Here is a 27,497-nt window from a genome sequence, read left to right as displayed (position 1 = left end):
ACAGACATGCCAGGAAATGGTCCCTGCCCTCCTTCCCCCTCCACTCCTGGCTCCTCCGTGCTTCCTCCTCCTGCTCCAAGGACGACCTTTCTTTTCCCCTGCTGACGCTGCCTTTGGGTCGGGGCATGGTGTCACCAAGCCTGAAGTGCTCCTCCCTCAATGGAAGGATTCAACAGCATTGCTGCCAGTGGGAAAACTTCACCTTGGGTGCGTGCAACCTTTCACAGCCACTTGTGGCAGGAGGTGTGTTAGTTTTGTGCTGCTGCGTTCCAGGGTGTGCAGGAATGAGGATAACATTATTAGGGGAGGCTGGGACCTGGCTGCATTGCTGGGCACAGCCTCTGCTCTACAGGTCTGTGCTTTCTGAGGCCTCATGCCCAGGCTCTGCCATAGCTCCAGTGCTGTGGTGTGGTCCTGGGGCTGGAGGGGAGTTAGAGGAACCTCCTGGGCCTTTTGCTTGGATGTGTATGTTCTGGGGGGGGGCTTGGGCTGCTGCACTTCCCATCCACCCGTGTGTGTCACCCTCAAATTGACACCACCACCACTTGTGCCATGCTAGGGCTGTGCTGAGCTGCTGCAGGACTGGCTCAGGGGGCTGCGACGGGGTGATGCTGGAGGGATGAGGAGGCCCCTGCATCCAGGGAGCTCAGCATCGGGTGATGCTGCTGGTGCAGTGTCCTGCAGGCGGGGATGCAGGTCTTGCCACCAGAGGTGGGGGTGCTGCAGCCCCGCACAGAGCACGGAGCCAGCTCACCTCGGGGCACCCTCGTCGCCACCAGGCTCCTTTGGGGGCTGGTGTTGATGGGTTTTGGCTTGAGGTTGGACTTTGTCAACCGGGAGTACCTTGGCTGGGCAGCAAACGGAAAACGAAAGTGATGCTGATGAACGGAAAGGAAACCAGCGCGGGGCCCCTCCCGGAAGCCCTATTTAAGCGGAGGCTCAGCCGCTGCCGGGTTGGAGACCGGGGGACCGGGACCGTCGCTGCTCCGCTTCGTCTCCGCTTTGCTACCCCCGGAGCCGGCGCCGAGCGCTGGAAGAGACCGAGCGCGGGTGAGCAGCAGCGGCGGCGGGGCAGGACCGGGATGCGCGGTGGGGGGGGGAAGACCAGGGTGGGAAACCGGTACCCCCGGGGTGGGGGGGGGACAGAGCTGGTCCCGGTGGCAGCGGGTGCGGGCAGCGCTGCCCTCGCCCAACGCCGGCTCCCCGCGCCCCTCCGCCGCCCGGTGCCGGTACCGGCTCCCCCCGGTGCCCGCGGGCGGGGCGAGGCGGAGCCGCCGTGATGCAATTTCCGCGAAGTCCGGCCCCGGTTTGAATGCGGGGAGGCCCCAGAAACGAAACCGCCGGCGGCGGCGAGACCCCGGCCCCCCCCCCCCCCCCCTCCCCCGAGGCGGCGGCGGTGAGAGCGGCGCGGGGGGCTCCGGTGGACCGGGGCGGCGGGGAGGGGGGGATCGGCGCTCCCGGTAGCCCTGCAACGGGCTCTGGGGAGCTGCACGGCGCGGGGGGCTCCGGGGGGCTCATCCCGGTCCTGCCCCGGCTCGCAGCATCCCTGCGCCGTGGGGGGGGGGGGTGGGTCACGGTGTTGGGGTGCGCAGCCCCGGGCAGGGGGACAAGGAGCATCCCAGCAGCGCTGCCGTAACGGGGGATGCGGGTGGGAGCTCCCAGTATAAAGTGAACTTTTTATACTGGGGTAATGGGAATGCGGTAGTGAGGGGAGAGGTGCCTGGGCAGCGGCGTCACGGTGTCACTTGGCAGCAGCCAGCACGGTGCCAGCTCCCTGGGTGGGACGCAGTGATGAATTGTGTTGATGGATAAGACTGGGGCGAGGAGAGGCCGCGGGAGTCTCTAAGGTTGCTTTTGCCCAGGAGGCAAATACCAAAGGGGGTGCGATTTTCGTGCAGCCAAATAACTGGAGGTGATGGGGTGGCACCAGCGGTGCCAAACCCCTCCAGCCCTCCTGGTCGCTGATGGGGAGCTGGGGGATGCTGCACTGGTCCCACATCGCTGCTCCCAGTGCTCACACTTGAGAGAGCAAAAACTCCCCAAGTCCCAGCTCCGGTGCTCGGCAGGGCCCAGTAACCGGGTCCTATCCCTGGGTGCCAGTCCCCGTCCCAGCACTGTGACCCCCTCACCGGCTCTGATCGAGGGGCACTTGGCTTACTCCAGCGTAGCGTTGCCTAATCCCTGTTAATCATTAAGCAGGCAGGACCTGACAAAAGGCCGCTGGGATGGCGGCAGGAGCCGAGCGGCAGCGCTCGGTCATGGGGAGCGTTCCTCCGCCACGGCCACGCTTCCACTCGCCATTCCCGGGGCGATGTGGTTATTCCTGGTGCCAGCGCGGGCCTGGGGATGGTGGTGGGACACGGCACGGCCTGGCCCTCACCTGGAGCATCTTCCTGAGGGCGATGGTGTGGGTCGGGTCGGGTTGGTTTGTAGGGAGGCTGCAGCGGGTGCTTGTGGCTGTGTTGGTGCCTGCTGAGGGCAAGTGCAATTGGAGGAGACGGGGCTGTGCTTGGTGAGAGGTGGGTGTACAATAAACACCCACAGTGACTTGTTTCACCCATCAGTGGGTGCAAGTAGCTTTGAACACCAGGCTGGGCTGTTCAGGACCGCTGGGAAGAGGTTGCTTTGCTTGAAAGGTGCAGAATTCAGCTTGCAGACCATGGCTGGTCAATTGTGAGCTCAATCGGCTCCCACTTTCCTCCGGGCTCTTGGATTTTGCCCTGTTGATATCAGAGGTTTGTTATCAGGAAGACAGCCGTCCCCTGGTACACCTCCCCACGCTTCCTTGTGCCTGCATCATTCCTCCACCCCGGCCTGGACTGCAAAAGCTCCCGTAGCTTTTCCCCCTTTCTTTCCTGGTAGAAGATGGTTGTAGAGAGGAAGAGGCTTTAAGTTAACTTCAGTGCTGGTGCTGTGCGGAGACTTTAAGAGGGGTTTGCACTTCCCCTTCCTCTTCCCTCCCACCTCCAGCCCCAGAGCGTGTCCTGGCAGCTTGCTCCACATCCAAGGCTTTCTTCGACAAAATAAACAGCAAGGGAATTGACCCTTTGAAGGCGGAATGCTCCCTCTTGGCTTTAGCAAGCTGGGATGTCCTGCCTAGGCATGAATGCCAGCAAGAGCCCAGCTCTCCCGTATGGTCCTTATGTAGTTCTTAGAGCTTTTAACCATCAGGCCAGCGTTGTCGCTGCTGCAGGACTGCTCCTCCTCTGGGCCCTGTGGCTGTGGACGCACCGGGACCAGGAAGCTCGGCTCCTGCTCCATGGAGCTGAGTGCCAGCGGCCAGATTCCATCCTCTCTTTGTGTGCTACCGAGGTATTTTGGAGTTGTGCAACATCTGTGCAGCTGGTGACAAATCCGGGCCCTGAGGGCCTTTCCCAGGAGGGCTTGTCCTAAGGAAGAGAATTCCAGAGGAAGGAAGGTGAAGCTGCTGTTGGAGGGAAACTGCAGTGTTCCCCAGGCTGCAGATGTTAGCCCTGGTTCAGCTGGGAGTGTGCTGCTCCCCCCTGCTAGGTCCAAAGGAGCTGAAACGTACCCCAAAAGGTGCAGGGGTCTCCCTCCTGCCCGCAGCCAGGCACGGGGTGTGCTCAGGACAGACCATGTCCCCCCAAACCTCTGCCTCGGATCCCAGGGCCAGGGGTTTGGCAGGAGCAGCCTCGGATGCAGGATCTGCATCCCCAGTGCTGTGTTGCCTTTGTGGTCTCACTGGGGACGAGTGGAGCATCCCTTGGGAAGCATTCACAGTGTCCCACTCCGCCCCCTGCCTCTTTACTGTTTAGAGCCGCTCTCTTATGATTTGGTTGTTTCCCAAGTTATCTCGGTGCAAAGCATCTTCTTTATCTTTTTAAGGGGGATGGCTGTAACCTGCCCGCTTGGCTGGGGCTTTGGGCCTGGGTACCCACAGGATGCAGCGCAGGGGTGAGGATGCTGCCTGAGCAGGCCCGCGCTGGTCCCTGCAGATGCTGCAGGTCTGGTCAGTTCCTAGCTAAGAGGCCAGGCAGAGCCAGGGCAGGCCCATGCTGCCCATCACACTGCTGCCTGCATGGGAATGCTGCAAGTAAAGGTTTGGAAGCAACGGCACAGAGATGGGGGGGGGGGGGATTTAGGTCTCGGCGTGGCCCAGTGATCCAAACCATGGCATAGGAAGTGGCAGTGCTGCTATAAGGCAGCTCGCCAAAACAGACACCACAATCGTGCCCAGCGCCAGGCCCGCTGCCAGGCCTTGGGAGATAAGGAGGGCTGGTGTTTACCCACCGAGCGCGTGTCCAAGTTACGGAGCAGTGGAGGAGTAGGATTAGGTGATTTCTCCATCGCTTGGCAGCAGTTGGGTGCTGTGGTGCTGGGATGCGATGTGAGGGGCTCGCTAAGGATGAGCTGGGAGGGTGGGTGATGCTGTGGCTGCTTCCCCCTTCGGTCCTGGCTCTGTGTTTGCTGCCTGGAGCTTCAGCCGGAGCAGCAGCTTCAGCACTGGCCAAGTTGGACGGGGCTCAGAGCAAGCCGCTGTAGTGGAAGGTGTCCCTGCCTGCGACAGGGGCTGGAGCTGGAGGAGCTTTCCCACACCAACCAGGCTGTGGTTCTGTGCATTAAAGGTGAGCTGGGTTTCTGCAGGAGCAGCGCAGTTCACCCCCTGCAGCTGCGAATGCTGCTCTTCCCTGTGTCACTGGGGAGCTGCTCCTTGGAGCCTGCGGGTCAGAGCTGGAGGCGGATGCTCGGCACGAGGCTGGTGGCTTTCCTTGGCCGCACACCCTGCCCACAGACCTGCCCCAGCGTGCTCCCTGCATGGCCCAGCCACAGAGCCCTGCAGCAGCATTCCCAGGGATGCTCCTGGCCTCCGGTTACCCAGGAAACTGCCCCAGTGCGGCCGGGGAGGGCAGGGAGCAGCGAGTCCCCTTCCTCCCCTTCCTCCCCTTCCTCCCCACGGGGCCAGGGCTCTCCTGGCTGGGTGGTTACCGAGATGCCGGCAGGTCCCGGTTCCAGCCTGCCAGTCCCTGGCCTCGGGTGCTGCATCCGAGGAGCGAAGAGGGCGGCTGCTTCGTTACTGAATCCCAGTTAAACCTTCCCTTCGTGCCACAGGGGAGAACGGGCTGGGGCTTGGAGCTGGCTTTGTCCCGCTCGGTGCGGAGCTGCCGGCATGGACCCAGGGAATAAAGCAAGGAAAAGAAAGTTGGCAGGAGCCGGCCGGGGCGGGGGAGCCGCCGGGAGAGGGAAGAGGAAATCGGACGGTGTGGTCGGGGAGGAGGTTGATGGGGACCGTGCCGGGGCCTTGGGGACAGGCTCCTGTGCTGGGTGGTAAACGCTGATGGGCTGCGGCGCACCCAGGACCGAGCTGAGCCCCGTGGGGAGCCCTCACTGCTCAGCTGCGGGACGTGGTCCCCTGGGACCTGTGCTGGTGGGTGAAGGGAGCTGGGTGATAAGGAGGGGGCAGACCCAGGCGCTTGGGTGCTGATGGTGCGTGCTGGGTTTGGGTGCTGGGTGAGGCTCGTGGCTGCTCGGTGGTGAGCGGGGCAGGGCTGTGCGCAGCCAGGGACCTGCTGATGCTTCCTGCTAAGTCTCTTGTTCCTCGTTTCTTTGCCAGGCTTTGTGACCCCGTACCAATGGCTGGCAGGTACGTAGCGAGCTAGGACACGGCCGCCCCATGGCACCTCCTCCCCCTGGCATCGCCTGCTAGGAGCTTCCCACCGTCAAGTTTTGCTCCACTGGACCCAACGCTGAGGATGCCGACGGCGAACGGCCCCGCGGTGCCGCTGGGCAAGCTCCAGCAGGAGCTGGAGCTGTGCCTGGTGTGCTCCAAGTGCAGCGTGAAGGAAAACGAGATCACCTACCACCTGCGGGAGGTGGAGCACAAGTGCATGTACGAGATCCTGCTGGCGCGCTGCCGCGGCCGCCGCGGCTCGGCGTGGAGGAAGGTGTCCCGGCGGCCGGGCTTCCCCACACCGGCGCGCTACGCCGTGTGCCGGTACTACGTGATGGGGCTGGGCTGCTGCAAGCACAAGAGCCAGTGCACCTTCGCCTGGAGCCCCGAGGAGGCCGCGGTGTGGAACTTCGAGCGAGAGCAGCAGCTGGAGCGGCGCTGGCTGAAGGCGGCCGTGCTGCAGGCGCAGCTCGGGGGTCCCCCCGCTGCCACCGCGCACCCCGCGGCCGGCGCGGCTGCCGACATCGCCAGCGAGTTCGGGGGGTGCTTCCAGGAGATCTGCCGGCGGTGCTTCTTCAGCTGCCCGCAGCGCATCGCGACCGGCGGCCAGGGCCGGCTCTGCGGCACGCACCGCGCCTGGGACCCGCTGCTGGTGCACGTGGTGTCGGACAGCCGGAGGAAGCAGCAGTACACGGCCGTCCGGCCCTGCCCCGAGTTCATGTCCACCTTCAGCTACTGCCGCTTCGTGTGCAGGGGCCAGCCCTGCAAGCACAGCCCGCAGCGCTGCCAGTACGCGCACAGCGACGTGGAGATGGCCGTGTGGCAGGCGGAGAGGGAGCGCGGCTTGCTCCGCTCCGAGCTGCTGCCGGCCGCGGGGAGAGACGGCGGCGGCGCCGGGGGCGAGCCAGCGGCAGCCGCGGCGGTGCACTTGTACTGCCGGTTCTGCATGGTGACCTTCGGCTCGCAGGAGAGCTTCGAGAGCCACTGCTTGTCCGTGGAGCACTTGCAGATGCTCTCGGCGGACACCTCGGTGCAATGGGCGCACCGCGCGCCGCCGCTCGGGCTCACCAAGTTCTCGCTGTGCAGCAGGTAAGGCACGCACGAGGTGCAGCGGGGAAGGGGGGACGGGGGCTGGCTCCATGAGGACCCCCATGGAGCACCCGGGACACCTCTCTCCTGGCAGAGTGGACGTGTGTGAAATGGGGAATAGCTGCACCAAGGCGCATTCCGTTGAGGAGCTGCAGGAGTGGATCCAAAGGGTGAAGGTTGCCGTGAAGAAAAAGAAGCAAGCGCTCAAGGAAGGGCTCTTGTCCTACCAGGACCGGCTCATTGCTGAGTATAAGACGTGCTCCAACGAGGTGTTGATTGTGAGTCGTGGCCAGGGTGGGAGTGGGGTGATCTGGCACATCACAGGAAGCCTCTTGTGTGAGAGCATCACCGGCATAACGGTGATGCAGAAGGGGGTGTTGTGATAGGATGGGGGGCGATGGTTTTAAACTGAAAGAAGGGAGATTCAGGCTGGATACGAGGAGGAAACGTTTTACAATGAGGGTGGTAAAACCCTGGCACAGGTTGTCCAGAGGTGGTGGATGCACCATACCTGGAGACACCCAAGGCCAGGCTGGATGTGGTTCTGAGCGACCTGATCGTGTTGAAGATGTCCCTGCTCATTGCAGAGAACCTTTGAAGGTCCCTTCCAACCCAAACCATTCTATGCTTCTGTGTGGCATCCCCTTTTGAGAAGGGCCTGCTCAGGGTACTTGGCCACGCTGCTGTGAGTCCTTTTGTGCCCCAAGGCTGCTGCATGGGGACACCGAGCAGAGGATGAGGACTGAGCATGCGGATTTACCAAGAGTCCCCTCCGGGGGGGATGCAGGATGAAGTCAAGGGATGCAGCTGGCCCCAGGGAGGGCTCTGCAGTGGGTCCCTGAGGGGCTGCCTTCAGTCTCACTCCTCTTGTGCCTCCCCTACAGATGTCTGAGCACGTCGAGGGTGTCAGGGTGGTGTGTGAGCAGCCCCTGCTCGTGCAGCTGGAGGACAGGCGGATGAAATACCAGTGGCAGTTCCGGGTGCACTCCCAGGTAAGGCCAGCACAGCGGGAGGCTGTGAGCCGCTGCCAGCACCTGCTCCTCCGCACAGCCCCGGGGCCTTGGGGGATGTTTGGGTTAATTCTGGTTTCTGGAAGGGGCACCGGGGTTGGGATTTGGGGCTGCCCCAATGAGGACGCGTGGTGGGGATGCGGGAGCAGCTCAGGCGTGGGTGGTGGCTGAGCTGCGGCCCTGTGCGAGGGACGCAGCCGCTGTGCCTCCTGTCTCACCTCGTGGCTGCTCTCATCACCTCCCACGTGTCCTCACAAGTAACAAGGATCAGCTCCTTTCCTGCCCTGGATTTTGTGGGTGTTGAGGGCGAGAGCCTGGCTCTAGCTCTCCTCTCCAACCCCAACGCTTCCTCTTGACAGCAGACTGGCTCGATTGCCATAGAACTGAAAGCTGAGGTTCCTTAAGACCTCAGAATAATTGCTGTGGGGTTGCACGAGGAAAAAAAACCTCCTTTAAGGAGAATTTCAGGGGCTCTGTAGGTCCAGCATAGCAGCAGCTTCCAGTAGGAGAAGCTCATCCGCCGCTGGGCTTCTCCCATGGGCTGCCCTCACCGCATCCCTGTCTCCTCCTCGCCTGGCAGATGCCTCTGCAGCACGTGGCACTCCTGAAGAGGGAACCCGGAGTCAGCTTCTACCTCTCTGGGAATGGGCTTTCCCGGGGCCTCCACTACATCCGTGGGGAGCACGTGGCCAGGCTGCCCACCTCGCCGCCCACGGCGCTGGTGGAGGTCTGCATGGAGAGCTGCACGCTGGGCGTCTTCGAGCAGTGGGTGGTGTTCGACTTCGGCAGCCGCCCCGTGCTCATACAGAAGGTGAAGGCGAAGGTGGGCCGGCGGGATGCCCCCCAGCACATCCCCAGCAGCAGGGAGAGCAGCCGCGTCGTCAACTTCGTCCGATGGGATAGGGGCAACCGCATCATCGTTCCCAGCGTGACGAGGACTGCTGAAGACGTGGTTCTGCTGGCCAAGTACAAGCCTCCTGCTCTGGCGCTGGAATACCAACGGGAGGGTGGTGCAGCCGTTCCCATCACCCGACTCAACTATCGGGAGAGGATGCACAACTTCCTTTTCCGCGAGGAAGAAGCTGAGCAAGCTCTGATTGCCAAGTAAGTGCCAGGTTTGGATCCGGAGGGGGTCCTCGTGGCTGTGGACCAAAGGCCCGTTGCTACCCTTTGGGGCTGTGCTGCTACTGAAGTCTCATCTCTTCTGGGTTGGGTCCTGAGGCATCTTCCCAGGAAAGCGGAAACCTGCCGAGAAAGATGGCTGGTTGGGTACTGATAGCAGGGGAAGGGCTGGGTCTTGTCCTGTGGCCGTGGGTTAGCTCGAAGCACAGCTTCTGTCTCTGCGTGCCCAGGGGCCAGCAGACCCTGCGTGGGTGCAGGTGGCAATCCCCTCTCCGCAGTGGGGAGGGCGGTTGCTGAGCTCAGGGGCTGGTTCTCCGCTGTTCACGCGGGTGTTTCCTCCTTGCAGACTCAACCTGCGGGTTGTCGTCTCGCTGACCCCCATGCTGCAGAGCCTCTCCATGGGGATGAAGTTTGCCCTCTCTGGGGAGCTGTTTGCTGAAGTGCCTACCCCTTACAACCTCTCGCCGGACACAGACGAGGGGTATCTGCTGAGCAGGTCTGTGCCCACTGCTTTGCTGGCACTTGACCCACCCGCAGACAATCGGGTTTACGAGGTTAATGTGGAGCACAAAGCCACCACGGAGAAGACCATCTGGCTGCAGATACCGAAGAGGTGCTGCTCAGAGCTGGAATTCCAGCCAAACACGTCCCACAAAGTGGAAATCCAGTTCCAAATCGACCAGCTGCTCTTCCGGCAGTGGCACCAGGCTGTGGACCGTCTGCTGGATGAGAAGCTGGTCCTGCCTGACGTCGCCAGTTGCTCTATCCCCTACTCTCTTGGCTCACCGCAGAAAGGGAACAGCAAGCAGAAACTCGCCATCTCCTTGATCACAGGCCAGACAATCAGCAGCCGGCAGGTCCCACCTCTTCTCATCTATGGCCCTTTCGGCACAGGGAAGACGTTCACCTTGGCCATGGCCACCATTGAGATCCTCAAGCGGCCCAACACACGGGTGCTCATCTGCACGCACACTAACAGGTCAGCAGGGGTGAGGGAAGAGGCAACCAGAGCTGTGAGCCAGGTCCAAGCGAGCTGGTCTGTTGCTTGCCTGGCGGGATGAGAGGGAGCCAGGGTGGATGAGATGGAGCCGAGCTGCCCTTCCTTTAGTATTCATTTCAGTTACTTGTTTAAATAAGTTCATTTTTATTTGATATGCCTTCAACTGCTGTAGCACTTCCTGCTAGGAAGAAGCCTGGCATGGGTGGAAGCCTTTGTGGAAGAGACAACATGTTCCTGCCTCATTATAAAATGGGGATAGACAGTTCTTTCTAGTCCTTGCTGTACACTGGAAGCAGTTGGAAGCTGTTGGCTGACCCTGCTGGGATAACACGGTGCCCTGCTTGCCCCTGGGGACCGTTGTGCTCTGTGCACACGCCAGTCTTTGACTTTTCCAGGGAGACTTTGGGGAAGAGGAAATGCAGGTCCACTGTGACTGCCGTTGATTCTGCCCTGGGAGAAAGCAGGGCAAGACTTAAAATGAGAGCAGTTGTGCTCAAAAAGTGTCCACATCCGGTCCCGCAGGCTGGTACCGCCTTCGTTTGCCATGTATAATAGATGGGTGGCTGCTAGTCTTAGCCTCTTTCAGGCTGTCTGCTTGCACTGAAGCTTCTTCTGCAGATCCTGTATCACCCTCCTGGGCTGTCAGAGGGGAGCTCTGTGTGACCTGGCCCTGGAGAGCAGCAGGGCCACAGGTTTTGTGGAGCACAGCGCATCGAAAGATGCCCTAGTCTGAACTGTCAGCTTCTGGTTCAAACCATACTCAAAATAGGCTTGGAATTGGTGGCTGCATGAACAGCACCTTCTCCATGCCTATGTGAATATCTCCTGGGATGAGAATATTGTCAGCCAAATCTGGGAAGAGTTTGGGTGTGTATTGGTGAGTGCCGAGATAGCGCATTGGGATGATGGTCACAGCATTTGGGAACAAGCCCTTGATGGTTTCCCCTCTTGTTCCCCTCCAGTGCTGCTGACATCTACATCCGGGAGTACTTCCATAACTACGTGACCAACGGGCATCCATGGGCTGTTCCCTTGAGGATTATATCCACCGACCGTCCCATCAACCTGACCGACCCCATCACGCAGATGTACTGCTGCCTCTCTCCAGACCAGCGCTCCTTCCGGCACCCCACGCAGGCAGAGATCGACAGGCACCACATCATTATTACCACCTCCATGTTATCCAAGAACTTGAAGGTTCCCCCAGGCTACTTCACCCACATCATGATTGACGAGGCTGCTCAGATGCTGGAGTGTGAAGCTTTGGTTCCACTCTCCTATGCTACTTTTGAGACCCGGATTGTCCTTGCTGGGGACCACATGCAGATCACCCCAAAGCTGTTCTCTGTTGGAGGGGGACAATCTGCTGATCACACTCTGTTAAACCGACTCTTCCAGTTCTACCAGAGAGAGAAGCATGAGGTTGCCATGAAGAGCAGGATCATCTTCAATGCGAATTATCGTTCCACTGCAGGCATCATTGAGTTTGTTTCCAAGCACTTTTACGTTGGCAAAGGCAATGCTATCACAGCCAGTGGGAACATCCCACCGCATCCCGAAATATACCCACTCATGTTTTGCCATGTGTCTGGTGTGGCTGAAAGGGATATGTCCATGATTTCTTGGCACAACACCTCTGAGATAATACAAGTGATTGAGAAGGTGAAGGAGATCTATCGGAGGTGGCCGGATGAGTGGGGTGTCCGAGATCTGAAGAGCATCTGTGTGGTCTCCCATGGGATGCAGGTATGAAGGAGAGCCACATGTTCCCCACTTGAAGGGGCTGCACATGCACTGCTGACCATGCTATGAACACTCCCTGGTGAATGCTGGACTCTATTTGTGATAAACCCATCCCTCGTGCTAGTGAAAACGAGGAAGCTGGGGTCTTGCATGCCACCAGTGGCTTTTTGCGGTGCTCCCCATTTGGATAGCATGTCATGGGTGCTCAGAGCAGGGCTGCCTCATGGTGGCATGGTTTAGTTGAAGGTTTCTTTCAGCATCTTGGGATTGCTCGGAAGGAAGAAGTTCTTTCCTGTCAGGGTGCTGAGGCACTGGAATGGGCTGCCCAGGGAGGTTGTGAGTGCTCCATCCCTGACAGTGTTCAAGACCAGGTTGCATGGAGCCTTGGGTGCCATGGTTTAGTGTGAGGTGTCCCTGCCCATGGCAGGGGGTTGGAACTGGATGATCGTCAGGTCCTTTCCAACCCAAACTGTTCTAGGATTCTATGATCTTCTGGGCAGGTTGACTATGGGGCAGGCTCTGGGCACTGGGGACAGCCCAGGACGTGTGGCTGTTATGGAGTAACTTGCTTGGGGAGCCTGCAGCTGAGAAGGGTGAGGGACCTTGGTGCTGGATGGGGACATTTCTGAGCTGGAACCGTGCTCAGCTGCGCCTCTTTCTTTCTCACCAGGTTTCTGCAACAAGGCAAGAGCTGAGGAAAAAGCAGCTGCAAGACGTGGTGGTAGAAAACTATGAAAACCTGCCAGGTTTGTGTCCAGGGCAGCAGCTGGTCAGGCCTGGCCGCGTTTGAGCTCTTCCGTGGGCTCTTTCGCAGTCATGTTGGGCGACAGGAGAGTCTGCAGCAGCTACAGCCGCTGTCAAGGGCAGAGGGAAGGGATGCTGGGTACCTACAGTCTGCAGCAGCTACAGCCACTGTGTCAAGGGCAGAGATGCCGGGTAGCTACAGTCTGCAGCAGCTACAGCCACTGTGTCAAGGGCAGAGATGCTGGGTAGCTACAGTCTGCAGCAGCTACAGCCGCTGTGTCAAGGGCAGAGATGCCGGGTAGCTACAGTCTGCAGCAGCTACAGCTGCTGGCAAGGGCAGAGGGAAGGGATGCTGGGTAGCTACAGTCTGCAGCAGCTACAGCCGCTGTGTCAAGGGCAGAGATGCCGGGTAGCTACAGTCTGCAGCAGCTACAGCCGCTGTGTCAAGGGCAGAGATGCTGGGTAGCTACAGTCTGCAGCAGCTACAGCCGCTGTGTCAAGGGCAGAGATGCCGGGTAGCTACAGTCTGCAGCAGCTACAGCCGCTGCCAAGGGCAGAGGGAAGGGGTGCTGGGTAGCTACAGTCTGCAGCAGCTACAGCCGCTGTGTCAAGGGCAGAGATGCCGGGTAGCTACAGTCTGCAGCAGCTACAGCCGCTGTGTCAAGGGCAGAGATGCTGGGTAGCTACAGTCTGCAGCAGCTACAGCCGCTGTGTCAAGGGCAGAGATGCCGGGTAGCTACAGTCTGCAGCAGCTACAGCCGCTGCCAAGGGCAGAGGGAAGGGGTGCTGGGCCGTTAGCAGAGGTCTTTCCAGCATCTCCATGTTGTCCTCATTAAAACGGAAAACACGGGCTGACCCCATGGCAAAATACCTCCCTGGGAGGCTGCGTGTGGTGCTTTGAGGCAGAGCTCCTCTCCCTGTGGCTCTGCCAGCACCACAGCCCAGGGAATGGTGGTTAGGAGGGTGCCTGGAAATCCTTTGGCTGATTTCCATCCCCTTCTGGCTGGGAATTCTTTGATTTCGCCTTAGTGAATAAGATTTCCCACTGAAGTCAATCTGCACCCAGCTCCTCTCGGATGCAGGCCCTTGCTTTGTGGGAGGGTGAAAACCCCCTAAGTGAGATCCCAGGGACTTGGGCATGTGTGAATCATGTGAAGCCTCAGTGGGAGAGGCTGATGAGGGAAGGGAATTGAAACCAGGATGGGCTGTGGGTACCGGTCACAGCAGAAATCCCAGAGCAGCTCAGTGAAGGAGGAGGCTGCTGCTCTGATGATGGGAGAGGGACAGGGCTCGGTTTGTCCTCAAGGCTTGAGTTTCTGATTCATCCATGGATTTATTATTATTATCTCTTTATTGTGCAGCCGGGACTCCTCGTGGTGAGAATAACCAACCCCTGGGGTGTGTTTCCGACCTCCACACCCTTTCTTTGCAGCCTCTTCCCAGCTCTGAAGTCACCAGGGTGCCTCTCGCTGTTTGTCCTTTGTCCTTGAGGGGAGAGGGATTCTTGGCACTGCTCTTGTTCCCCTCGGTGCCCTGAGGAATCTGGGATTCACAGAAAACCCTGTGCTTGCGAGGAGGGGCTGGGGGGGGCTGCTCCATGGGCTGCCCCAGTGCCTTTCTCCCGTCTCCAGGCACGCGGGTGGTGATGGCCTCGTGGTGTCCATCCCGGTTCATGCCTGGCGGCCCTCACGATCCCCAAGAGCTGCTTGGTCACATCGGGTCACTCCCATGACTCAGCCCATGGCCACGTAACGCAGCGTAGATGGGCAGGATCTCCTCTGTTGAGGTCCCGTGAGTGACTTCTCCCTTGTCCCCTCCGGTGCAGGGCGGGAGTTCCGGGTCATCATCATCAGCACGGTGCACACCAGCGAGAGCCTGCGCTCCTTGGCCTCCCACCACCTCGAGTTCTTCAACGAAGCCAGAGTGCTCAACACGATCATGACCCGGGCACAGTCGCTGGTTGTTGCGGTGGGGGATGCGGTGGCCTTGTGCTCCCATGGGCAGTGCAGCAAGATCTGGAAGCGTTTCATCCAGGAGTGCATTGAGAAGGAGAGCATCTTCCCAGAGGAGCTGACAATGGCCCAGATCAAACAGGCTGCGTGCGACAAGGAGAGCTGGAGCAGGAGGAGCCCGGAGAGGGATGAGGATGACAGCGACACGGATTCCTGGAGCTCTGAGGCTGAGAGCATGAATCCCGACGATCCCATCCTCCAGGAGCTCTTAGATGAGAGCAAGAACGTGCTGGTGACGGTGTCTGAAGAAGGGCTGCTGAATGTGAAGTCTGAGGCTCCAAGCCTGCGGGAAGACAGGCAGGAGTACGTCAGCTTCTCTTCTCAGGTGATGCAGGAGTACCTGCACATGCACCCCAAAATGTACAAGAGGTGCGAGCTGGTCAAAGAAGGGTTTGACAGAGCCTCTGCCTTCACCCTCAACGACTCCCCTGCCATGACCATTCAGATCAAAGGCAGAGTTCACTGTGGAACTGCTTTCACCGGGGATGAGGTGCTGGTGGAAATGCTGCAGAGCAGCACATCTGACAGCGGCAGCCACCGTCCGCAGGGGAAGGTGGTGGGCATCCTAAAGCGCGGGGACAGGGAGCGCACCTTCATCTGCATGATGGATGAATTTGACCCCCGCGTGATGATACCCATCGACCCCACGGTCACCAAGATATTCGTCCCAGGGCTGAAAGAGAAACCCAACGTCATTCCCATCCGCAGGCTTGTCAATGGGAAGTACAGGGTGGTCAGCTGCGAGAAGATCAGCCCGGAGATGAGGAGATGCCAGTTGTTCTGCGTCCAGGTTATCTCCTGGCGGGAAGGGTTTTACTACCCTCTAGGGATAATAACGGAGATTATGCATGCAGCACTGACTTTGGAGGAAGGCTTAGAGATCCTCGGCTTAGAGTATGGGCTGGAGAAGAAATACCCAGGTGCTGTCACCAAGGAGGCAGCCAGGTACCTCTCCAGCAGCAAACTGAGCTTCAGCAAGGAAAATCTGAAGGACTGCCGGAGTTACCTGACCTTCACCGTTGACCCCGAGGGTGCCAAGGATCTGGATGACGCTATCAGTGTCAGGGATCTTGGGCATCACTATGAGATTGGCATCCACATTGCAGATGTAGCTGGCATCGTTCCCAAAGGCAGTGCCTTGGACCTGGAAGCAAAGAAGCGGGGGGTCACCTACTACGCTCCCAACCAGGAGCCTCTGTGCATGTTCCCGCCCCACATTAGCCAAGACGTCTGCAGCCTCCTGCCGCAGAAGGACCGTCGGGTGATCTCCTTGTTTGTCACCATAGAAAAGGGGACTGATGAGATGCTAAAGGAAGTCTTCGCCCTCTCCGTGATCCGCTCGGACAAGCGGCTGTCCTACGAAGAGGCGGAGCTCTTCATTAAGGACCACTACAAGGGGGCAGCAGGGGCCCTCTCTTTCCATACCCTGGAGGACTGCGTAGCCGTGGCTTATCACTTCTCCAGGATCCATCGGAAGTTTCGGCTGCAGGAGGACTGTTTCTATGACCGGCTGGACGAGGAAAGCTCCCCGGGGAACAGGGGGTCCCATCAGATGATAGAGGAGTTAATGATCATGTTCAACAGTTTTGTGGCCGAGTTCCTCACCAACCAGGAGGACACCAGAAGTGTCACTCCTCTCCGGTGTCAGTGCGAGCCGAACCCTCAGCAGTTAACACACATGAAAAACAAGTACAGCCACATGCTCCCTTTGTCCATCCACCTCTCGCACCACCTGGGAGAGGTGGCTCCTGCCCAAGACTCCTGTAGGAACATGGAGTTCAGCCTCCTGGTCCCCATCTGGGAGCACCTGCAGTCAGCCGCCACTGTCCGTGACTTCCAGAAGATGCTGGACCTCATTGCTACTGATGACATCCACCCAGAGCTGGCCCCGGTGGCCCTGGAGTTCAGGAGGCTGCTCAGCCGCTCCTATTTCAGTCGCTCCAACTCCACCGTGCAGTCGAAAGCGGGCCATTACTCCCTGCACGTGGACTCGTACACGTGGGCTTCCTCTCCCATCCGTCGGTACGTGGATGTCGTGGTCCAGCGGCACCTTCACTCCGTGCTCGGCAATAAGCCCATCGCCTATTCTTCGGACGACATTGAGTTTCTCTGCCACGACTTCAACAGGAAGAATTCCCAGGCGGTGATGTATGAGAAGAGAGCCCGCTGCCTGCAGATGACCACCCAGCTGAAGGCTCAGGTGCTGCAGAAAGTGGCCTTCGTGGTGGATGTCGAAGGGGTGAACAAATACTTTAAAGTCCTGTTTCCGTTGAACAAAGAGAGTCTCCCAGATCCCCAGGTCATTAACTACAGGTCTCTCCAGCTGATAGAGCAGCCCACGTTCATGCAGCAGCAGGGCAGCATCAGGCTGACGTGGAAGAGGAGGGTGTACTCTGCGGAGAAGATGAAGGAGCACAGCCTGCGGGAAGGCCGCCTCCTCAACCGCAATGTCACCCTCTTGGGCGCCCAGACGTGGCAAGAGGTGCTTGCAGCCATCAGGAGCGAGGATTTTCAGAAGGCTGCCTCCCTCCTTCAGAAGAGCAAGGACCTGTGCCAGAGGGTCATGGGCTGGGTACAGAAGAGCCGGTGCTCGCACTACGTGGAGCTCTGCCTGGAGCTGAAAGCTGGTGACACGCTGCAGCTCCAGCTCACCACTGATGTCTACCGGGGCTTCCTGGTGCCCTTTGTGCAGTTGTGGTGTGTGGCACCGGGGTTCGATGTCTGCCTGCAGCACACGGAGAAGCCGATCGATTGCTTCTCTGCCTACGCCACGCTGCCGTCCAAAGACAAGTACAAGAACGCAGCGGAGTATAACAAGGTGTGGATGCTGATGAGTGCCATGGAGTCCGCTTCGTGTGCCGTGGCTGAAAACGACTCCATTGTCCTCCACGATGTCAAAATAACCTGGGCAGAGCAAAGGACAAGCAAAGGGCAGCTGCAGGGGAGCTTCCTCCTCAACAAAACGTGTTTGGAGGAGTGCTCCATCGAAGTGGACTTCAGCCACTGTTACTTGTGCATTCGTTTGGGGGGGCTGAAGCTTCAAAGAGATGAGGAGAGCCTTAGCCACAGCCTCCAGAACCTGACTTTCCTTAACAAGGGCAGGTCAGAGAGCAAACTTGTGGTTGATCCAGATACCTACACGTGGGTGGCTCACGGGGTGACCGAAGAGTTCAGCGACGAGGAGAAGTCGGACAGGTCGACCCAGCATACGATGAACTTTTACATCCACTATATGTCTATGGAGAACATCCCTGCGGAAATCTTGGAGGCCTCTGCCAGGTTCACAGTGGAGCTCATCCCAAAGATGCTGCCAGACGTGTAAGTGTGCTCAGTGGTTGTGCTCTGGTGAACGTGTCCATGCGGAGCAGCGGCTTCCTGCAGGACTCCTTAGCTGCATCCACACAAGGCTTTGCTTGCCGTTGTGGCTGGTCCCCTGACAAATCCAGATGGCCGCTCGCTCTTCTGGCTGACCTTGAGAATGGGGAGATAGGGGAAATTTCCCCCGGCATCTGTTTCTAGTGGGTTGCTGCAGTGTGTGCCATAAAATGCAGTGGGAAACACTGGGTCAGGGTTTGCTTACAAGTGCTCCCTGATTTCCCAATCGTTCCCCTTTGTTGTTGCTGTGAAGTGAGATCTGCTCTTGTTGAAGCCAAGCTGATGTCTACTTCGCCCTTCTCTGCACACAGCATGGGCTCTATGTGCCCGTGACCGCTCCACCTTCATCAGGACCAAATGCGTTTCCTTTTGTAGTGTGAATTTTAGGAAATAATTGGAAGCGAATCCAATAAAATGGGGCAGGCCACAATAAAACGGAGCTGGGACGGAAGCTGTGCTCCTTGCTCTCAGCATCTTTACAAGCTCAGCTCTTCAGACAGTTGAGAAATAGTCCCAGATGCAAAAGAGCAGAATAACAGTTGGTTTGGTTTAAGTTCTTTATGGAAGGATTTAATGCAACACCATAGCAGAGAGAAAAGGATAAACAGGGCAGTTGTACAAAGCTGTGTGCTAGTTGTCAGTAGTTTATGCAATGTTCCATTCATTCTCACTTTGCCCTGTCAGACGGAAAGAGAAGGCAATCTGGAAGCTCAACTATGCCTCTGAGCTCGCTAAAAGCATCGCCCTTGGCCACGAACCTCCTAAAAGAGGTAGGTGCAAATATTCACCTTTCTTACCCTGTGGCTGCTTGCTTCTGGCCAGCCTCTGGGGGTCATTGCCATTGGGGTTACACTCCCAGAGCAGGAGGTTTCCCTGGGAAGGGGAGGAGAGGAGCTGCTGGCCTGGCAGAGGGAAGGTAATAGGGAATGCCCTGCGGAGAGTGGCACGCGTGATGTTTTAATCCCCCGGGCTCACAGAGAAGGCTCGTGGGCAAGAACATCTTGGCACGGGACAAGGATTCTTTTTGGGTGGTCTTGTAAATGGGGCACGCTCGGTACCTGCTGCATCCCCCTGTTGAATCACCCGTGTGTGTCTCCAGTAACCCTCTCTAAACTTGTTCTCTTGGCTCTTTGCTGTAACAGTGGCAACGTCCAAAATCCTGCAGCAAAAATCCTTTGATATCCCTGGCAGCAAGAGGAAGCTGAACGAGAGTCAGAACCAGGCTATTCTGAATGCTCTGAGGAAGCCCTTCACGCTCATCCAAGGCCCACCAGGTAAGGCTGGGGGGACAGCACAGCTATGTTGTTATGAGAGACAGGTTCATCTGCTGCTTTCCATAGGACCTTTGGCTACAGGAGGAGGTAGCGTGGGTTGGCATCACCCAGAGCTGTTCAAGGCAAACCCCACAGTTCTTGGTTTTATTTCATGGCTGATCATCCAGATGCTGGTCTAGAGCGTGGGTGTCATGGTTAAAGTGTTCTCACAACCTCCTTGTTTTTGTAGGCACAGGGAAAACCGTTGTTGGAACTCGAATTGTCTACTGGTTCCATAAGCTGAATGAGGATAGCGTTGAGAAGGAGAAAATACTACCTGCTGATGAAGGAATGGCCAAGGGGAGAAAGTGCATCTTGTACTGTGGCCCATCCAACAAGTCTGTTGATGTTGTTGCCGGTAACTGTTGGTTTCAAGCTCCTCAAGTGGCTGTACTGGTGGGAAGGAGAACATGTGGCTGTGAGCAGGGGTAGGGGGACAGAAAGCAGGGCTGGTCCTTACAGAAGACCAGAGGTGAGGACCAGAGAAGGTGAGGTTGATGAGTGAGGCTTGGGGAGAAGAGGGCACCTCACCGGCCATGAGCTTTCTGAGCATCACCAGTGCCTGGTGCTGTCTGAGCAGACCTGTTCTCTCTCCCCAGAGATGCTGCTGAAGATGAAGAGCCTGAAACCACTGAGGGTCTATGGGGAGGCCATTGAGGCGATGGAATACCCGTACCCAGGGAGCAACCGGCACCTCTACCGCAAAGCCCTGCGGGATGCAAAACCAAAATATGAGCTCAGGTAGGACCTCGTGGCCCTGCAGGCTCTGAGGGTGCTGGGGAGGGATGTGTTCTGCACTGGTAAAGCTCAACAAGCCAGAACAGATGTGGTTTCCCGCTGTGGAGCAGCATTATTAACCTGCTTCGTAATTATTTTTTCCACGTTGGAGGTGGATAGTCTAATGCAGGAGCTGGTCAGGAAGGCCAGGTTGTTGAAAAGATCCTAGAGTTTTCACCTTTTGGTTTTGAATGGCTCTAAAAGTCACTGAGTTTATAGAATCCAGGACTCCCAGACTGGTTTGTGTTGAAGGGACCTGAAAGTTCAACCAGTCCCAACCCCTGCCACGGGCAGGGACCCCTTCCACTGGAGCAGCTTGCTCCAAGCCCCTGTGTCCAACCTGGCCTTGAGCACTGCCAGGGATGGGGCAGCCACAGCTTCTCTGGGCACCCTGTGCCAGCGCCTCAGCACCCTCCCAGGGAAGAGCTTCTGCCTCAGAGCTTCATTCCTCCTTGCTACTGCTGAAGAAAAGTGGGTGCATGTTGTGTCCTCAAGGGTGAACTGCGAGGTCTGTAGAGATGGGACAGTCTGGCTGTGACTGTTTTAGCTAATGGGGTTTCTCTACGTAGCAGGTGAGGTCTGCTTCAGTGTAGAGATCACTCGGGTCTGCGTTGGGGGAAGTTATTTATATGCTGGCTCTTTATGCAGTGAAATAATCCTGCACCACCGCATCCGCCGGCCACCCAACCCTTACTGGCGGGAGATCTGCAACTTCGACTCCCGCATGAAGAAAGAGGAGCAGATAACAGAAGAGGAAACCAAGAAGTGAGTAGAGAGCCTGGTGAGAGGTGGCTGACGCTGGCCATGTCCCACCCCTCAGGCACTGCCTGCTGCGCAGCGCTCATCCATCTCTTGCCCCTGTGAGAAGAGGTTTGGGCTGTGCCTGCTGAGGCTCAGCTGACACAAGCTCATGGACGGGGGGAAACTCAGCGGGTTTGTCCTGGCTTATGGAAGCCAAGGACACTTCTGCTCTGGTGCTGTTGTCCATCTGGACCAAAAGCCCTATTATGTGTTTGAGACACGTGCATCCTCCGCCATAAGCCCAAGTAGGTTTCCTACAGCATCCATCCAAAACCCTTCTGTGGGTGCACCAGCTCGCTCCAGGGAAGGAGATGGAGCCGTAATCATTTAGGAAAGCATAGCCTCTGCCTGGTTCCTGCAAGAGGAGCCTTCAGCTGTGGTCCTTATGCATAACCTGGTGTCTTCTGCATCGACCACCAGGTACAAAATCCTGCTGTCGGCTGCTCGTATGTACGAGCTGAGACGACACGATGTCATCCTGTGCACGTGCTCCGCCGCATCTGCCCCCTCCCTGGAGCAGCTCAATGTCAAGCAGATAGTCATCGATGAGTGTGCCATGTCCACGGAGCCCGAGACCCTCATCCCCTTGGTCAGCCACCGCCACGCTGAGAAGGTAAGTCCCCTCCAAAGATGTGCCTTTAGGAGGAGCTGCTCAGGGCTCTCAAACCTCTGCATTACTTCCACCCCTTACCACGCTGCTCTTCCAAGTTCTCCCAGGTTTTAAGGTTGTTCTTGGTAGTATCTGTGATGGTTTATCAGTGTTTCAGCCTGGTTCTTCCTTACAGGGTGGGTATCACTCCTACCAAAAATGTCCTCACGCACTGGAATGGGTTGCCCAGGGGAGTTGTGAATGCTCCATCCCTGACAGTGTTCAAGGCCAGGTTGGACAGAGCCTTGGGTGACCTGGTTTAGTGTGAGGTGTCCCTGCCTGTGGCAGGGAGGTTGAAAGTAGATCTTGGGGTCCTTTCCAACCCAAGCTGCTCGATGATTCTATGTACAACGTATTAACGTGACAAGAAGCATAGAGCAGGTCTCAGTGGGCTCACTAGATGATGTCGTTCTCCTGTCAGATGGGATCAAGACTCTGCATTATCCGGGTCAGGATCTGTATGTAATGCCCATCGCGCTCTTTGCTTGAGTTTGCTGTCACCATAACATAAATAGGTAGCAACAAATGTCTGCGTACAAGCAGCCTTTTAAAGGGCTGGTTGCCTTCAGCAGTGCCTCCACCCTCACAGCTGAGGTATCCACTCTTCTCTCCAGGTCGTTTTGCTTGGGGATCACAAACAACTGCGGCCTGTGGTCAACAACGACGTCTGCAAGACCCTTGGCATGGAGACATCTCTTTTTGAGCGCTACCGCAATCAGGCGTACATGCTGGACATGCAGTACCGCATGGTGAGCTCCTCCGGCGCGTTTCCTTCTTGCCAGCTTCAGCACAATGGCACTGCAGGCACAACCTGCCCAGAAAGATGCTGCGGGTTGAGGAGTTCCTTGGGGTTTCTCACCTCAGTTTCTCCCCTTTTCTCTACCAGCACAAAAGCATTTGCAAGTTCCCATCGCAGGAGTTTTATGACATGAGGCTGAAAACGTGCCCCCAGCTCTTCCGTGAGCCCAGTGTCTTCTACCACAAGGATAACAGCTGCTGCCCCATCATCTTCGGGCACGTGGAGGGGAAGGAGCAGAGCCTCATGATTTCTACTGAGGAAGGAAATGAGAACTCTAAAGCAAACCTGGAGGAAGTGGAGCAGGCGGTGAGGAGGGTCCTGGGGCACTGCTGGAGATGCAAAAGCAGGGGTTGTTGTGCAGGGATCATGAAGGGACGATGAGTAGCCATATAGGATAGAGATCAATGGGGTGCAAGTGTCCGCCTCGGGTCTGGAGCACACCAGGATGCCCCTGCCCAGAGGCTGATACAGGGAAGGGTGACCCAGGGCAGGGGCAGCAGCACAGCCAGGCACCATCAGTGCTCTGGGGTCAGGGTGCTGGAACGTTGGGTCCCTCTGGCCACCGCTCCCAGGTGAGGAAGACCCTGGTCTCCCCAGGTGAGGCTAGCGAAGCAGCTGACACTAGATGGCACCATCCGGCCGGAGAGCATCGCCATCCTGAGCCCCTACAACGCTCAGGTGTCCGAGATCAGCAAGAGCCTCCAGAAGGAGAGGATCCGCGGGGTGACCGTCTGCACCATCATGAAGAGTCAAGGTGAGGCTGGCAGGAGAGGGGAGGGCTGGTTCTGTTCTCTCCTGCCTTCCCGAGGACTGAAGAAACACCTCACAGAAAGGGTCTTTGAGCAAATCTTACACCAGGGTCATTTCAGCCGTGGAGGAAGCATCCCTGGGCCCGATTTCTGCACAATTTGTGATTATAACAAATCCTTTGGAAGACTTCAGAGTGCTCAAACAGGGTGAGATTGATGAAGATGCGAAGGCGGAGGATGCCTGATGGGGTGTTCAAGAGCTGCTCTCTGCGGAGAGCAACGGTCAGGAGCCTGCTGGCCTCCCAAGCTGGAGAAACCCAAAGGGTGGCAGCAGTTTTGTGGGTCTCGTTGTAGAGACCCAAGTGTTTTGTAGGGTTTAGGGGTGGCCGGATGCTTCCTTCTACAAACCCATGGTTCAATTCCGCTTTCTAGGAAGCGAGTGGAGATACGTGATCCTGTCGACTGTGCGCTCCCGTCCCCGGGCAGAGATTGACAGGAAGCCCACCAAGAGCTGGCAGAAGAAGTACCTGGGGTTTGTCACTGACCCAAACCAGGTCAACGTCGGCATCACGCGAGCTCGGGAAGGACTCTGCATTTTAGGTGGGTCTCTTGGAAGTGAGCACAGGCCCACGGGGAAACAGGGTGCTAGTGTGAGACATCGCTGCCCAGGCACGGGGCTGGAGCTGGATGATCTTCAGGTCCTTTCCATCCCAAACCATTTTATGATGAAGGGGTGGAGGTCCAGACTAGTACAACTGATGGCCTTGCTTTATTCTTTTAGGTGTCTGTGGGTTTGAAAGCGGTGCGTGTGGGCAATCTGGGAAGTGGAGATCGTGCACGGCTCATACGCAATGTGTACTATTGCTTTTTCTCACCCTCTGGTTGGGAGCACATGGTTTCTGTCGCTCGCAGGCTGGAGCAATCTCCTAACAGAATTTGGCTGCTTAGTTCCCTCCTAATCACGAGCAGGCTGCGATGTGTAGGGAAGCTGCTCACAGAGATGACAGCTCGGAAAAGGGAGCTGGGATCTTGCAGAGCTCTGGCTCAAGGAGGTGTCCCTATGAGTTACCCAGCACCATTAGGCTACAAGGGTCAGACAGGAGTTTCCATTGCTGGTGTGTGATGTTGTTCAAGCCTCTTCTGGCCACTAACCTGCTGCCCCCCCGCTTTGTGCCACCAGGAAACCGGTACCTCCTGGAGTGCAACCCTTTGTGGAGGAGACTGCTCCAGCATTACAGGCAGCAAAACTGCTACACCGCAGGCCATGGCATCTTAGTCATGAAGACTTCAGCCTTCCACCGGTGAGGATGGGCTGTACCTCCACGAGCTCCTCCCTCTCTACCTGAACTGCGTTACGTGTGCCTTGGGAAGGACGGGATCTTTCCATTATTGAATCACCCATGGAGCCAGATGCCGTGTGCAGGACGTTTCCTGCACAGCCACAGCTCCACTTCAGTGCATGTTTGGCACCTTGGGGTGTTTAAATCAGCGCAACCTTGGATAGGAACTTTCAGCTCCAGCAAACCAAAAACCATTGGAAACGGATGGATGGGGATGTGACTTGATCGCTGGTGATGCTGGTTTTTAACCAGAAGATGCTCAGCGGAGCCTCCATCCTACCTGCCAGCGTTAGCTGTGCTTTGGGGACCAAATACTCAATCCATTCGCCGAGGGTGGAATTCCTGCGTGCAACGGAGCCACGCAGCAATGTGCTGTTTGCCATAGGGGACCAAAGCTTCTGAGTGCTACCACTCCTTTGGAAACCAAGGCCAGGGGATTTTTAAGGCTTCTCGTTTCTCAAAGCAGAAAACCAACGTGTTTTGTTTTATCGTTGTTTTTAAGTGAAGGAGGAAAGCAAAGCGAGAACCGTGTTCTGCTCTTTGTGCAGCTGAAACGCTGTTCTCTGACCGTGTAAATACCACAGAGCCAAGGCCGAGTTGGTTTTGTAAATAGATCTACTTCTTCTTTGTACAAAGGAGGTCGTCCTCAACAGAGTAACGTTAATGAAAAGCAAGGACCTCTTCTTCCAGGAAATGCTGGCATTTGTAAGCGTATTTTAACCTCTTCTGGGTTCCATTTGGGATCTCCTCCTGGGGGATACCCCCCCCCCTTTTCCTACCCCACGTTTTTTTAAAGCTGCTTTTAATTTATTGACTTTTTAACCCTGTGAATTTGTTTCACAGTTTTATGGCCTGAGTTTTTAAGGGCGGTGATGGAGAACTGGTCAATGCGCCCGCAGCTTACGTGTGTATCATGTACTTTTGTTGTGCGTAGCCAAACTGCTGTGAACTGGAAGCTGCGATTCACGAGGGCAGGCTGCTCTCGCCCGGGAGCGTGTGGCTGACACCGGTGTAGAGCTCTCTGCTGAATCACGGAGCTGCTTTTCGAAGCACGGTAGTTTGGAGGGAAGGGGGCTTTTATCCCATTTCAGTCCTGAATGTATGAAGTGCCTGCCTCAGCTCTGCCCAAGACCACGCGCGTGGCTGTCTCTGGATGTGGGATGGAGCCAAGGTGAAATCATGGTTGTTTTAGACCAAGTCTATACAGTGCTGGGAGCTGAGTCCGCCTTGGTACAAGCGAGGGGTGCCCAGGACTTCACAGCACCACAGCCGGGATGAATTCTGTCCTGTGCGTGCAACCGAATATGTAGCATGGCTCTTTCCAGTGTGGAGGAATGTGCAATAAGGAAGCGTTGTGTCTGGAAAAGTCCTTCTTGAACGCGGTGTTTCTTTCTTCTCCTGACTGTGTTAGACTTGACTCAAGAACTACGGAGGAATTCTGTTGTTCTCTCATTTTAAACTACCTTCCTGCACTTGTGCATCTGGTGGGCTTGATCTGAACACTAGAGCCCACCCAGGCTTGCTCTTGTCTTATTGAAGCACGATAATAGGCATATGGCTGGTGGTTCCATGAGGGACAAAAGCCCTTAGGAAGTATCTCCTGCTGGTTCTAAACATGCTCGACGAAAGCTGGGAAGAAGCAAAGTTCATTGTTCCTATTTGAAGTCATCTTGGTTGGGATCTTCTTCTGCGCCAGCCTGGGTTTTGCAACTCCAAAGTAAGCTTGCACAGGAATCTTTTTGTGGACTACTGAAATGCAGTCGTGTACCTCCAAGGCGATGTGGAGGGTTGCAGAAGATGCTGGAATTGTCGGGCTGAATACCTTAGCACGGTGCCAGCATTGTTCTGACAAAGTCACCTTGGTCTCTTTAGGACCAGAGGGTCTCATTTTCCTGATCTAAAGTAAGCGCGGAGGCTCCTCCCTGGTGGTTTTTGCTGGTTATTCCATTGCGTGTAACACAAACTCACCCCAAGAGTGGTGGCTTAGTCCAGTGCTGTTGTGTGGAGTTTGCCCATGTGTTTGCATAGACCAGGAAAGAGACCTCGCAAAGCATCTCCCTCGCCCTCAGTGGGGAAAAAGTGTTTGCTGCCGCTCCTTGGAGGGTCATGAGGTGCTTTGCTTGGTCACCTCTGTGTTGCAGGACAACATACGTCTTCTTTTTCCCCTCTGAGCGTGCGTTTCATAGGCATTGCTTGGAAAACACTGCCTAGGCTACCCGAGCTGGGCCGGACTTGGGCTGCTTGGGCTGTGGGCAGGTACCTGTAGAGTTGGTCCTGCAGCTGCAGGAGTCAGGGATAGCTGGAAGTGCAATTAATCCAACTTTTTATAGACTGTTAATGACAGCTTTATATCGTGTCCTTGTCCTTGTGCTCACGGACAGAGAATCACTGACATGAGAAAAGAGATTTCCAGGTAGTCCAATTTCGTTTGCACACAGAGCTTGGAATTTACTCCTGAAAGAATTTTCTGTTCAAGCACATGTTCTTCAATGACCAAACCTTTGGTAATTCCAATAGGAATCCACTGGCAGCACAGGGTACCTGTCCAATCCCAGGCTCTATGTTTTCTGCAGCTCACAGACAAAAGAACCTTGTTGCAGGACACAAATGTGGATTCATCCAACAGGAAAACTTCCTTTCCTTGGCACCAGTTAGAGTTTGGGCCTGAGCTGAGCCAGGGGAACCTGTGCAAGCAGGAAGCAATGTGCCAGGCATCAGGCTGTGATGGTCCATGGGGTTGTAGCCATCCTCCTTGGGCTGGCCATGACCCCATAGCCATCCAGAACAGGGAAACCTCTCCTTGGCTGGCAAAGGAGAGGCCCGTAGGACCATTCCTGAGGGATTGGACAGATGTGTGTAGGACAATCAATTTACTGCAATAAATTGCTGGGGTTTTTTAAATAGGAATGAAACGTTAAGTGTCATGACGTGTAAAATTGAGGAACTTTCGATGGGGCAGGCTTTTATCTTTTGTACGTCTGTGACTTGCAGCAAACCTCAAATGATGTTTTGGATACCGATTTTTTTACCTGCTTCTACTGTTTGTAAGAATGAACCTCAAACATTCCTGGGTTTTTTGTTTTCTTTTGATATTTAAGCCATAATTGTAAACATGATTTGGATTTATTTAAAGAATAAATTTTATTACGAAAAGCTCTGTTTCTGGGATGGTTTGACTGGAATTCGTGTGGGGATGGCTCTATCTGGACCGAACCAAATGGTACTGCATTAACTGCAACACATGCCAGTGTGTAGAGGGTGAGAGGAACCAGAGATGGAGATAAGACAAGGGGAGTGGTTTGAGAGCTTAGGATTCAGTTCAGGTGTTTTAGAGGACGGGAAGCA

At 56.6% G+C, this 27,497-nt stretch overlaps 1 protein-coding gene across 3 annotated transcripts; it reads left to right on the top strand.

Annotated features, from left to right (window-relative positions):
* The first annotated feature begins 963 nt into the window (after positions 1–963).
* On the top strand, positions 964–27,305 carry HELZ2 (helicase with zinc finger 2). 3 transcript variants are annotated; one of them, XM_065691749.1, is made up of 20 exons: positions 964–1,050; positions 5,573–6,718; positions 6,813–6,996; positions 7,603–7,710; positions 8,309–8,832; positions 9,197–9,829; positions 10,813–11,596; positions 12,264–12,339; positions 14,163–17,667; positions 18,409–18,494; positions 18,867–18,998; positions 19,228–19,395; positions 19,637–19,778; positions 20,463–20,579; positions 21,036–21,228; positions 21,879–22,013; positions 22,151–22,369; positions 22,661–22,817; positions 23,245–23,412; positions 23,993–27,305. In XM_065691749.1, the coding sequence occupies exons 2-20, from the start codon at positions 5,712–5,714 to the stop codon at positions 24,115–24,117; spliced, it is 8,463 nt and encodes a 2,820-aa protein (XP_065547821.1). In that variant the 5' UTR covers positions 964–1,050; positions 5,573–5,711; the 3' UTR covers positions 24,118–27,305. The 3 variants fall into 3 exon arrangements, with proteins under 3 accessions (XP_065547821.1, XP_065547823.1, XP_065547822.1); XM_065691750.1 differs by lacking the exon at positions 964–1,050 and adding an exon at positions 1,359–1,396; XM_065691751.1 differs by lacking the exons at positions 22,661–22,817; positions 23,993–27,305 and having other exon boundaries at positions 23,245–23,351.
* Positions 27,306–27,497: the final 192 nt, after the last annotated feature.

This window comes from Lathamus discolor, chromosome 11, assembly GCF_037157495.1.
Source record: "Lathamus discolor isolate bLatDis1 chromosome 11, bLatDis1.hap1, whole genome shotgun sequence".
Taxonomy (NCBI): Eukaryota; Metazoa; Chordata; class Aves; order Psittaciformes; family Psittacidae; genus Lathamus; species Lathamus discolor.
Note: the sequence above shows the minus strand (reverse complement) of the source record. Positions and strands in the feature narration are given on the sequence as shown.